Source organism: Poecilia reticulata, chromosome 1, assembly GCF_904066995.2.
Source record: "Poecilia reticulata chromosome 1, P_reticulata-male-v2, whole genome shotgun sequence".
In the NCBI taxonomy this organism is placed as follows: Eukaryota; Metazoa; Chordata; class Actinopteri; order Cyprinodontiformes; family Poeciliidae; genus Poecilia; species Poecilia reticulata.
This window is the reverse complement of record NC_088830.1, coordinates 6645140-6658433: the sequence shown is the minus strand read 5'-3', so window position 1 is coordinate 6658433 and position 13294 is coordinate 6645140. Positions and strand designations below refer to the sequence as shown.

The 13294-nt window shown below is 39.3% G+C and overlaps 1 protein-coding gene across 5 annotated transcripts in view; it reads left to right on the top strand.

The window, feature by feature from the left end:
* The window catches only part of cacna1ib (calcium voltage-gated channel subunit alpha1 Ib), a 203490-nt gene that overhangs the window by 46442 nt on the left and 143754 nt on the right, over positions 1-13294 (top strand). For all 5 annotated transcript variants that reach the window (XM_008434689.3, XM_008434762.3, XM_008434828.3 and 2 more), the window contains one exon: positions 1549-1972. In XM_008434689.3, the coding sequence (XP_008432911.2) occupies positions 1563-1972 (410 nt within the window). In that variant the 5' untranslated portion in view covers positions 1549-1562. The remainder of the gene's footprint in view (positions 1-1548; positions 1973-13294) is intronic.

Below are 13294 nucleotides of genomic sequence, written 5' to 3'. Positions count from 1 at the left end.
TTAACTCGTCCCCGAAGCCAGAACACCTAAAATATCGAATTTCTGAAATATTTTTGAATTGATCATATTGGGGTTTTTTGGGATTCATATCGTTCTTTTGTACTATTTTGTGTGCTTGTAGTTTTATTCATCTTTGCCTTAAAAGTAGTATTCTTTCACATGTTCATAAGAGAACATGGTATGAAGGGAAGTTAAAATATATACAAATATATACAAGTAATGTCATTCTGTACTTTGACAGGTTGTATATATTAAGCAACAGATGATCATTTTGTCCTCAAAGCTGAGGTGAAACAAGCAGAACAAAACGGGCAACCATAAAGTTCAAGCTACTTCTATCGGTGTCACATTGTAATGCATCTTCAAAACTGTTGTTCCTGATGCCACCTCTTCAAAATGATTTTTCTTTTCAACATGAACAACATTTCAGATTAAAATGTCAGATCAACCTTTTTAATGACAATACAGACAATTACAAATAGACATTCAGCGACAACGACGATGAGTGCCCCAGCTCACCAGCAGGAGGCTATAGAGACCTAGCTTACCTAGCTTTGATAGCACACCTCCACTTTTTGGCAATTGAATTTGCACAGGAACCAAATATTTACCTCTAAGCTAAATGCTAACAAAATATATTTAACTTTTTCTCTAACTAGATGTTTTATGTGCAAACAAGATATTTAGTTGGCATGCTAAATATTTAGCTTCCTAATAGTTATCAAGCTAAATATTTAGCTTGCTAACAAAATATTTACTTTGAAGCAAAATACTTAAATATTTTGTTTGTAAACTAAATATATAGTTAGCATGCTACATATTTAATTTGCTAACTCATTGTTTTATGTGTAATTTTAATATGAAATACGATGCTAAATATTTAGCTTGCTAATTAAATATGTATTTAGGAGCAAAATATTTAACTTTTTTAGCTTACAAACTAGATGTTTTATGTGCAAACATAAAATATTTAGCTTGCTAACTCATTGTTTTATGCGTAATCTTAATATTTAGTTAAATGCTAAATATTTAGTTTGCTAATTGAATATCTAGTTAGGAGCAACATGTTTAGCTCATTTATTGTACTAACTCAATGTTTCATTTGTAAACTAAATAGTTAGCATGCTAAATATTTAACTTGCTAACGCAATATTTACTTTGAAATGATGGCATGTAGAAATTAATTAATATCACGGTAAAAAATATATATATATTTTAAAAACATGAACCTCTATTTTTTCTCTCTCTCTCTTCTAACCAAAAATATTTTTTCTGCAAAACTCTGACTCTGTAACTTTACAAATGACATCTCGTACTTAGTGGTTCAGTACTGAAACATGTCTCTGCTTTTACTGGCTTAACCATAAGATATGTCACCAGTCCATTGTCAGTGTAAACTTGGAGTATAATTCGCAGGTCTTACTATCTATGTTGTTGTTTCTCATTTCTGTTCTTTTCTTGTTTTTCCATTGTCCACAAGCTCCTCTTGTGTGCCGCCTCTGAAATAGTTTTTGCTTAAAAGTTTGCTCTCCGTCTCTCTCGTCCAAGACTCGTAGGTTGCCATGAGTGAGGAGGAGGAGGGCCCTGGTGTTGCAGCATCAGCATCCACACAGTCTGCAGCGACAGCCGCCAGGACAGCACCGGCCGCAACTAAAGGCAGAGATGGTGTGGTTTCGTCCTCGCCCCCCCGCAGGCCCTCTCCTCGCTATCGCGTCTGTCTCGAGGAAAAAGAGGCAGAAGAGGAAGAGAAGGGGATCATTCACGAAGAGAGGCTCGAAGAAGAAGAAAAGGAGCTGAAGGTGGTGGAGGAGCGTGACGACGGTGGCGGCGACGACGAGGACGACGCCGACGACGGCAGCAGCGACACCAGCGTGCTGGTGGTGCCCTATCCTGAGCTGGTTCCTGTGGTCTTCTTCTGTCTGAAGCAGACAACCTGCCCACGCAGCCTGTGCATCCGCATGGTCTGCAGCCCATATCCTTTAAACCCAGTGTGGGAAGTCTGCAAAAAAACCTCATGTTTCAATATCTGTATTCATCATGTTTTACTCAGTCAGTACTTATTCATTTCTCTTTTCAACGTTTTTTATTTTTATTTTTTCAAATTCAAGTCAGCCTGAGCTTGAGAAGATTTTAACATACGCAGCCTTTTAAAAGTACTGAAAGCTCTAGTCCTCTCTGCATGTCCTCACGATACCACTGCAAACCTAATGTGCTTTTATACACCGACACAACTAGTGTACAATTGTGAAGCCCAGAAGAAAAAACAACATAATGTTGTAATTTCCCTTCATCCTCTTTAGTCAGTACAGTGGAGAATCACGTTACGCCTCTATCAACCTAACCAGAGTCGGAGCAAAAACATTTGGCTTTTCTTTTCTATTTCAGCCTTTCTGGATGAAAAGAATATTTTTGGTGGGGAAAATAATTTCTAAGTCTGACCAAACACTCAATGAAATTTAGGTAAATACTTTTCCAACAGATGTGGTCCAAGTTTTTTCACTGTAACTCTTACTGCATGTTTTAGGAACCTTCAGCCCAGCCTGGAGTCTCTTACAGGTTTTCTTCCCCTTGTTTGGCTCCAAACTCCTGCTTCTTGACATCGACACCTTTAACTTGCAGAATAATTTCTTCCCCAAACACGTCGTGGCAGTTACATCCAGACTTGACCTCATCGGACCAGACCTTATCCGACTCGTAGGTAACTTTCTTGACCAAATCATCAGCTGCATATTTGAAAGAACTTTCAACATGCTTTTGTTTTGTGCACAGAGGAGATTGCAGCTGAGTATTTTATGTATTGCTCTTGTTGGAAAAGTGTGCCTTCTGTTTCCACGTCTTTCTGAAAGTCTCCCTTGTTGTTTGATGGGTCTTGGACAGATGGGTTTCATGTCATGCTGGGCCAGAATGAAGGTGACCTCTAATGTGGCTGGTTTGTGGTGAAAAGATGTCCAAATTATGACTCTAACTGCATTCACTGGAAGACTCAGAACTTAAGAGCTCAGCTGTAATGACTGACGTTAGTATGTTGTGCAGCAGTAAGACGTTTTTGTGAAGGTTTCTTTGCTTTTGCCAATCGTGTTCTGTACCGTACCTAGGCAAACAGTTTCTACAACCTGGAGGATAATAATAAACCAGCTGATAATAATTTTCACATATCAACAGCAATGCTTTCCAACTACTGAAATATTTTAAGAGCTTCGTTGGCTTTCAGTTCCTTTTCACTCATCCTTTTCTTCAGGAATTCAAACTTCTTCCTTGTTCCAATATTTTACCCACATCTTTTATTTGTAGACTGCTTTACTTCTTAGTCTTTGCGTGTATGTGGATTACTTGGCCTGTTGCCAACTGGTGTAACTCTTTGGGCAAATTTCCTTTAGTAGAAGTATTTATACTGTGGAAATGTTTCAGTTTTATTTTTACCCACTGTGAAATCAGTGTTTCGGCTGATTTGCGGTTTTCTGGTAGCCTGTTCCAGATTCGAGGAGCGTTGAAGCTGAATGCTGCTTCTCTTGATGCAGCAACAGCAAGTCTTTAATGTATTTTGACATTAAGCCGTTCAGTGTTCACATTAATAGCCTGTTCATAATTTCAAATGTTTTGGACATTGAAAGCACAAATAATTAGTTATTTAAGTATTATTGTAAATAAAATAAAACAGACACATTGTGTTATAACTTTCTTTCAAGATAGGTTTTCTTCATGTCACACTCAAATTAAGCACAACTAGTGGTTGCCCTGGTGACCGACTGCTTACCTGAGCAGCAGGTGGCTCCTCTAGAGTTTCCATTGACCTCTTGATGTCGACATTGACCTCAGGTAGACGGTCATGTCTCGAGAAGTCCTTCATTCCAGGTTCAGATAGTAGATTTAGTTGTTCTCAGCATGATGTCACATATACCCTGACCTTTGACCTGTCTGGAGTGTTCCTTGGTCTTCGTGATGCTATTTTTGATGTTTGTTGAACGTTACAAATCTAACAAAAGATCTAACACATTCAGCCTTGGCGTTGTGTTGCTTTTGCAAAATACAAACACAAAGCTGACGATCGTATCCGATGGCGTTTGCAAAGTGTTACATCATTTTATCTTATGTGAGTGTTTCATGTTTACTTCTCTTTCGTGAATTACTCTCAGGTTCTCGCCATTCTGAATTCACATCTTTGTGTTTTTTTTTATTATTTAGATTTTTTTTTTTCGTAGTGTTTCCACAAACGGACCCATATCTTAGCTCTCTGCCTGCCTGTGCAAGTAATGACAGGTGTGTCAGATTACAGGACACGCAGAGCATGCTGCCCCCTCAGATCAGCGCAGGGTGCTTATCAGGAGTCTTAAGAGCAACATTTACAGTGCAATAATGTGTGACTCATGGTGGGAGTTAATATATGGGCTATCAGGAGCAGCACAGTCGAGTGAAGAATGAGAGCGGGTGAGATATAGCCAACTGGTAGAAAGTCACTGAGGCGGGGAGAGAGAGACATATGGAAAAGGGAAACGGCAGAGAAAACGGGGGGAAATGAAGAGACGAACAGGAGGAGAGAGACAGAAGAGAAGAAAGAAATGTGATGAGAAATGAAAGGCCTTCTGATATGTATGTGTGTTTCTTTTCGGAAGAAACAAATGTTGGCCTAAAATATGAGCACAAGTCATTATTTTGATTTTGGTAAAGAAAAATAAAATAGTTCTGACAGAAAATGTATTATTTTAGGAAGGCGGTGATATTGTCATGTAATATAGTTGGTGGAACAATGTGCATACATATCACTTGAGTTAAAATATGTGAGTTTGACACCTGAAGTGTTTACACCCAGTTAAATGACTTGAATTTTGATGTAATAAAGAAAATAGACCATGATAAATCAACTTGGAAGCATCCACCTTCAGAAGGGCAGTATTATGTGTTTCTCAGGCACATAATACCATTTTATAGCACAATCAAGTAACTATGGAACCTTCAGTTGTTACAGAAATGCCTTATATATAAAATATGACTTAAGTTAGGAAGTAAAATTTCTTTTAACACCATGAAATTGGGCCTGTCTCTTTAAAAACTCCTGCTCTTTCTAAAACTCAGCTTCCAAGAAGTCACCACAACATGGTTCCTCTATTAACCCTTTAATAATGTTTTTACCAGCGTTTCGCTGAGCAGCAGCTCCTATAATGAGCTCAGCAGACGTACAGTTCCACCAGGTGTTTGCTAATTGCTGCTGGCTAGTCTGAAGGAGCTGAGTGGGGGGAGTTGTGGTGGAGGGCATTTTGTGAGGCAGCAGCTCAGAAGCTTGGACACTGCAGCTCCTCCTGGCTAGGTCCACCCAGGCGTTTTGCACAGCTGAATGGTTGCCATGGAGATTAATGGATTACTCAAACATATATGAAAGAATCAAGGCAACACTCCAGGTATGGTTTTGTTGAGGAAATAATATGAGGTAAAGCTCAAAAAGGTTGATTTTACACGTTGCTGCCCCTTTGACGTGACTTGTGTTCTTTGTAATTTAACTAGAAAAATAATTGGGGGGGGGGAAATGCCATCAATTAAAAAAACAATTTGATGGCATTTAACTTGTACTTTGTTGAAGCAGCTTTTAGTTTAATTTAACTACAACAGCCAGTCTCCTTTGGCAAGAATGTTTCAACATGTTCAACATTCACCTGGTGATATTTGCCTTCTTTATTCTCCTTAAGGATCCTTTAAATCTATTTGATAATCTACGCATCATTTTTCATGTGACCCCACAGAGTTTGTGGCATATTTTATTTCAGACTCTGGCTTGGCCGTATGAAATGACAATCAGGAGGAGTAGCATCAGATTTACTGACGCTTTAAATTTGACTTTGGTTTCAAACGCTCACAGGATAATACAAACATGTATAGATATATGAACTTTAATGGAAACAAAACAAAGGAGAAAAGGTGAGTATGTATGTGGTTCTCCAGCCATTTGTTTAAATATGGGAAAGAGAGAAACATGAGTAGATTGTTGTTGTGAAATTATGCTTCTGTTGATCAGCAGCAGAGCAGGTGATTCCTCAGGCTGTGAAGTGTTCATTAGAGAGACAGCCTGGGGGAAGAAACTGTCTTTGTGGTGGCTGATTTTTACAGTCAGCGCTCTGTAGCGCCGATCTGAAGGTAAAAGTCCAAACGACTGATGTCCAGGATGTGTGGGGTCTGCTGAGATGCTATGGTAGCTGCCTCCCCCGCCCCAACTCTAGACCTGTACAAGCCTAAGAAGGAGGGAAGGTCAGCCATGATGACCTTCCCTTTAGGTAGAGCTAAAATGAGTAGTTTAAGTTAATGTTGCTTTCCATAAACATTTGGAAATTGGTTTTTAACACATTTTATAACTGTGCTGGAAAGCCCAGCTATGATGGTTAACTTTTGACATTTCATTTTTTTCCCCCTTTTACTCCATGAAGTCCTAAAAGGTCTTTTGCTTCGGTGAATTTGTTCTCATGCAGAGTGAGAACAATCTGCCGCACATGGACTCTGTGTCAATCTCACAACACTAAATATAATCAAAGAGGCTGGATGGGTGGAAACATGCGTGGCAGCGACTGTGTGTGAGGGCACACGGGTGCGCTAAAGTGTGTGTGTGTGTGTGCGTGTGCGTGCGTGTGTGTGTGTGCGTGTGCGTGTGTGTGTGTGTGTCTGTTTTACTTTCCCCATAATAAAAGGGCTGCTATTGACCAAGGCCACTTTCTCGCTTTGTGTGGTCAGACTGAGTGGCTGCGGAGAATTGATCTGCACAAAAAGTGTTCTTTGTGGCCCAATCCACTCCGGGAACTTCACTGCATGTGTGTTGTGATCCGAGTCGACGTGTGTTACTTTTTGTTTTTTTTTCTTTCTTTCTTTGAAAAGACAGAGAGTTTGCAAAATTTTAAGCTTTGATTTAAAATTCTGGGCTTCAGTTTAGAAAAGGGAAACAACCAGCGTGTTAGAATTCAAAGTGCCATGTTCACCTGTTCAAATAATTTCATGCAAATATTAACAAAGAGCACTGCAGGTGTGTTCAGCCATCATACAGTTCAGGAGGAAGATGGACTCCATGTGTAAGGAGCTGAACTCAAATAGCGCGTCAGTCGTCATACCGACAGTCACTCCACTGTCCCAGATGTCTCAGTAAGAGTAAAAAAACTTGGATCATTTTTATTATGTCAAATATGTGCATCAATAAATCAGACCTTATTTTGCACACAAAACACACATATGGTGCTTTTTTTAAAGCATCATATGTGCTTTGATGCTTTGATGCATATGATGCTTTTAAAAAAAGTAGTTTGAAATATTTGAAAACCGAACATTGATTGGAAGCTGTATTTAATTGGGAGTAAAGAACAAACAGTGTCTAAAATTTACATTTTTCCTGCAGACTTTATTGCAACAAATGTATTTTCTCCTTAAATCTGAAAATACTAAAAGACATTCAGTCTTTCTGGTTAAGATCTTTTTCTTCAGGGCATTTGTACACACATCTAACAGAACAAATGCGTTTATTTGGCCCATTTGGCCTGGAAATAAGTTTTCTGTTTTCATACACTGCAACACATTCAGATGAAGGAGCAGCCAGCAGTGTCGCTATCTGTATGAAATCGCTGTTTGTTTGTGCCAAAAACTAATATTCCCATGCTGAATCATCTGCAGTCGCCTAAGAAATGAAATGTCAGACCTTGTACATCATGATGTATGTATTTTTTTCTTTTCATTTTTTTTTCACCCTACTTTGTACAACAGAGCCGTTTCCATCAGGGACTCTCGTCACTTTATCCATTTCCCTGTGACTCAGGTTGGGAGTTGGGTTGAGCGTGTCGCCTCGACATATTAAGCAGCTCTCAGGCAAAGACACAGTCCACTTCACTCTGATAGGGAGGGATTCTGAGAAAGAAGTGGGACAAAAAAAATGCTGCTCTCCATTTCTTAATCTCTACTTATGAATGTAGGGAAGGAAGTAAAAGAGAGAAAGGGAAGGAGGAAAGAGAGGGAGAGACGAGTTTATGCAGTCAAAAGAGATTCGGCTCTAAAGCGAGTCTGATAGCAAGGGAAGGGCAGATTAATAGTTTTCAATTTGCTTTTATTTGCCTGTGGACTAACACATGTGGCCTTCTCTGCCTCCAGCGTCACTGCACTCCATCGCTCAACAAATCTCATATTTGTAAATGTCTGAAGATTTATAGACACGCGTGTGGAAACACGTCTTCTTGTCTTGTCTTCTTTTTATGTTTTGGGCTTTTTTTCCCCTGCAAAATGCAAATTCAGTTACACTCAATGCAAAGTGACCGCTCATGTATAGTGGGTGAAACATCCTCCAGTCAATATAATAATATAATTATTACAGTAATGCTGCTAAGATGGACTATCTGTGCAAGTTTGTTTGCTCAACAAAATGAATCTAAGCACTGAATTACTTTCGTCTCATTGGCTGCAGGTTTCGTTTTCAATGATGTTTAACAGCAGATTTGTGCTGACATATCCTATAGCTGACCATGCGCCTTCTGCTACTCATGCTCTGCTTTAAACAAGAACCATTAATTTTTTTAATTTTTATTTAAAAGCTGTGCTTGGTGTACGTCCTAGCAGTAACCTCTCTCAGTGAGCTGCTCTGTCGATACTGTAGCTTATAGAGTAAAACAATAGCCTGCACGTTAGTTACAACAGAGTATCACAGAAACTTTATGTGCACAGAGGCGCTTTCATAATGTATTACATTTTGTTTGAATTTATCTGTTAACATGCTGTGCCATTCGGTCGGCTGTTATTTCTCACTCTAAAGCGAGAGATGATCGATGGTGGCTTCGCTAATATTCGATGGATTTTCAACTTTCAAGACGTCTTCTCAAAATCATTCAGGAAACTTCTCAGGTGATTTTACATTAAAAAAGCTAACGATGAGATGACGTTTAAAACTCAGCATCTTCTTCCCATCTTGATGTTTGCTGCCCTGGACTCATCTGAATATTAAACAGAGGGAACATTCTTGCACTTTTTGCGGCAACAGGCTTCTGTTCTATTTTAGTTTTGTTTGTTTTTTGTAGTGTGAAAAGAAACTGAACCAACTGAAAAAACGTCACAAGCTAACAAACCCATCAACTAATTTGGACCAAAGAAAACGAAACATTCCTCACGTGAAACTTTGTAGCAATACCTGCAGGCTTCCTGTTTCCTGTTGAAAGACTCGCTCTCTCTCACTCTTTTGCAGCCTTAATGAATCTCAGACACATTTGCAGATTTGGAGTTTAGTTTAAAATCTTTCCCTCTGCAGTCAGTAAATTTAAGAAATCTACTGATACTGGAAACAACCAACTTTGAGTATTTTCTTTCTGTAAGTAACATCATGCAAACTGAGGACCACCATCGTCGGCATATGTTTCTGACTAGCTGGTCACGAATTAGGGGCAAATTGTTCTCTCTCCAGCCAATTTCCTGGTGCTGCCTTACTTTAACGTTTCACATTTGCATGAGGTTCACAAAACCACCATGACTGAATTATGACTTTATCTCATGGAGCTATTTATGTCCATTGCGTGGGCAAGCTTATTCACGTGTGATTTTAATTTCTTACTTAATGGAATCGCTGCTAATTGCAAAATTGTGGGGGTTTGTGGACATTAGCAGAACATAGACAAAAGGTTGCTGCTCCTGCTGCAGGGCTGGACTGTATTGATCTTAAGACTGCAGACATTAAAAAGACCCAGGGAGAGATTAGAGCTGATTAAACAAGTGCTGTGAAGTACATTATGAAATAATTTCAATTGCGTCTGTGTCTTACGACGTAAGCCCTAAGGGTATCTGACTGGTTAACCTCCGCAGAAGCTCAGCTGCAGACTGATTTAAAGATCAAAACGGCTCAGAGGGCCAACGGGACATTTTTAGATTGAAGCTTCGAACGCTACGGGCCGAACCTTTCCTTTCTCTGGCAGTAACTTTGTTCTGTTTGCGGCCGCTCACCTCCAGTCCAGATCCTGTGTTCAGCAGTGAGTGTGTCAAAGGTGTGTTAAAGCGGTGACAGTCGCAGTGCACTTTCTTTATATCAAAGCGATGGAGGCTGCCTGACCCAGAGCAGGGCACCCATTAAGGCTGCGTACTTTCCAAGTGGGGGCCTTTCAGGACAGCGGTGGGGCAGCCTCATAAACTCAAAGTCAGAAGTTAATGTTGTTGCTAAGGAGCCATCAGCACCATCTGATTTTCTGTTGTTGTTGGGTTTCTTTTTTTTTTTGGCAATGTTAAAAAATATATTTGTTTTTCTCTGAATGGAGTTACTGAGTATCATTCAGGTGAAGAGCCTCAAATTATTAAATTTCTTCCTCAGTTTCTTAAACAATGTGCTTTTTTTAAGTGTATTTATTTAGTTGTTGTTTAGTAGAATTATTCCTTCTGAAATCATGATTATTTATTGACTTTTTTTTTACAAGGTTTTTCTTAAAAGATCTATCGTCATTGCAGTCAAAGCTCTTCTTCAGGACAAAACATTTTTGTTTTCTGACTCCCCACAACATCCAGCTTGTTTAATCTCTGTCCTCTTCCCTTTGAAGTGTTCACCGATGAATAGATTGGTGTAATGCTGACGGGGACGAGACGCCCGCCAGGAAATCCCAGAGCTGACGCGTGTTGTTGGCGGAGCTGTACGCGCGAGAAGAAGAATACGTGTGAATTAGATTATAGTCTCACTTTTTTTTTTTTTTTTTTGTCATCGTTTTACATCATGAGGATTAATGCAATTTCGGCATGTAAATGCTCAGTAGGTTGTGTTTTTTTTTTTTTATCTGGAATGTATGTTAAAATGTCTTTTTTTTATTATTATTTTACCACATCTCAGCAAAAAGAAAAAGAAAAGAAAAGGTAAAAGAAACCAGAGCGTGCCTACTAAATTCCCTCGGCTTCAAGATAACAACGTTCCTCTGTGTTTACTGTAAGTCAGTCGTTTGACGAACACGCGATGAATGAAGAGAGGTGACAGGAGATAAGGAGTAAACAAGAACGCAGCATGTAAATGATCTGCTTATTATACACAAGAGTAATTTGTACATTAAACTTATTTGCATATTGATTTTTTTTTTTTTAATGAACCTAAAAAGTAGAGTTTTTGTTATAGAAGTTAAACTCGGACCTGAGCAGATAGAGCTGTGTGGGCCAGGATCCCGGGGTGTTTTGGTTTTTCTGCATTTGTTTCTTACTTTCTTGTTCGACTGTGATCCACCTTAGATGGGTGTTTTACTTTCAATCAGTGTTTTTATTAGTTGTTTATTTATTTACTCAAGATTTATGTTCTGTTGGTTCATCTGTACCATCTCTCTTGTACTGTCTCTCTCTCCCTCAGTCTGCCTTGCGCTCTCCCCTCACAGCTGCACCCTGTTTGTAGTTAACACCGGTTGTTTGTCTGGTGACCAAGCTCCCAGCATTTAGCCACCTCTCCTCACTGGTTTCTTCTGTTACCTTCATGTTACCTGGTCCCTTGTTAGTTCCTGCTGCTCTTGTTCCATGACTCCCTGAGATTTCTTTTTGAATTGCTACTTTGTTAAAAATATTTCATTATCTATTCACTGCCTCTCCCTGACCTCACCTTGGATCCAACCATCTCCAAAAACCATCACAACTTAACCAGCTAGATAGAAAAAAACAAGAAAAATCCACTGCGATAAGAACTTAAGGAGTAGTAATAAATTTAATAGGTAATATTTTTGTTTTAGTTTGTGTTGCTAAAAAACTTACCAGTAGGTATTATGGATGTTTGAAGTAGGTTTTCTTCTGATTTTACCAAAATGTCTCTTCTGGTTGGAGGTAATATTAACCCAGCTACAGTCCTTCATTTGAATCTGACAATTTGGGGACAGAAAAAAATTAGGATAGAAAGTAACTTGGAATTAAAAATCTTTTAGACATATTAATAATTTTGGGCTGGGATGAAAACAGACCATGGTATACATTATTTATTTAAATTACTGTGTGACAATATGAAGCCACAGTATATTAAAAATGTGTTTGGCGCCATCTAGTCAAAATGAAAGCTGGAACTGAGACAACAAATTGTCAAAATATTTTATATGACTATAACTAGACTAAGTGAATTAACCATTTATGAAATTCATAAGGCTTCCCACAAAGACTGGATTTAATTATCTCAATATTTACTCCATTTGACATGACTAGTGTATACATTTTCAATTTTCTGGCAGGCAAAAAAAAAGTTACTATCTTGGAGCAGTCATCTCATGCAGAGATATTGACGTCGGAGATTTAATTTAGAACTCTTACTTGCATGTTGATCTACTTTGCATTAACTTTCTCTGCTCCACACAGCCTTGTGCAGCTGGAGCCGCCCATTGCTGCTTTGCCTTCCCGCTGCTTGCTGCCAATACGCATTACTGTCATCGTGGCATCGCCCACCGGGCCTGCAGGTGCTGAAATAACACACTGCATCCTGTGGAGAGAAGGCTAAGGGGTGTGTGTGCGTGTTTCCATGTGTGTATGCCTGAGTGGGTGAGAGGTCATCCTGAATGTGCTCAACCAGTCAAAAGATTTCGGTTTGCAGTAACTGGAACTGAATGAAATGAATTGTAATTTTTAAACAGTGAAGTATAAGCGTGAATCCTTATAAGGTTCCTTATAGCTTTTATGTACAGCATACTTTTAACAAACGCTTTGCACATCTAGGTTATAGAAGTAGGAGTACACGGAGCTGAGGCAACCAAAGAGTGGAGCCAAAAAAACTGAATTCAGGTGCTGTAACAGATTCCGCTTTGTTTATTATAATGAGAGATGATTCAAGCTTCTGTCTTCCTCTGTGCCTCAGATGGCACACTTTTCTGAACTGTTCTTTGCAGAAAAAAAGGAACTAAATTGCATGTGGTGTGTACATGAGAAAAAGTACACATGGTTTAAAGGGAGTTTAAAGGGACAGGATTATGTATTTTCCAGGCACATAGTGCCATTTTATTGCACAACTAACCAACTACGTTACCTCTGGTTGTTATAAAACTGCTATATATCTCATATATGACTGAAAAAAAAGTTGACTTCATAATACAAGCATTGAAATTGGGCTCCTCAAGAAGCTCCTGCTCTTTCTGAAACTCCTCCTTCAGGAAGTCATCACAGCATCACTCCTCTATTAAAGCTTTAATAACGTTTTTACCAGTGTTGCACTGATAAGTAGCTCCTATATTGAGCTCTGCAGATGCTCAGTTCAACCAGGTGTTTGCTAAGTGCTGCTGGCTAGTCTGAAGGAACAGAGTGGGGGTAGCGGGGGGGGGGGGGGGGGGGGGGGGGGGGGTCTGCTCTGTAAGGCTGGAAACTGCAGCTCAGAGGA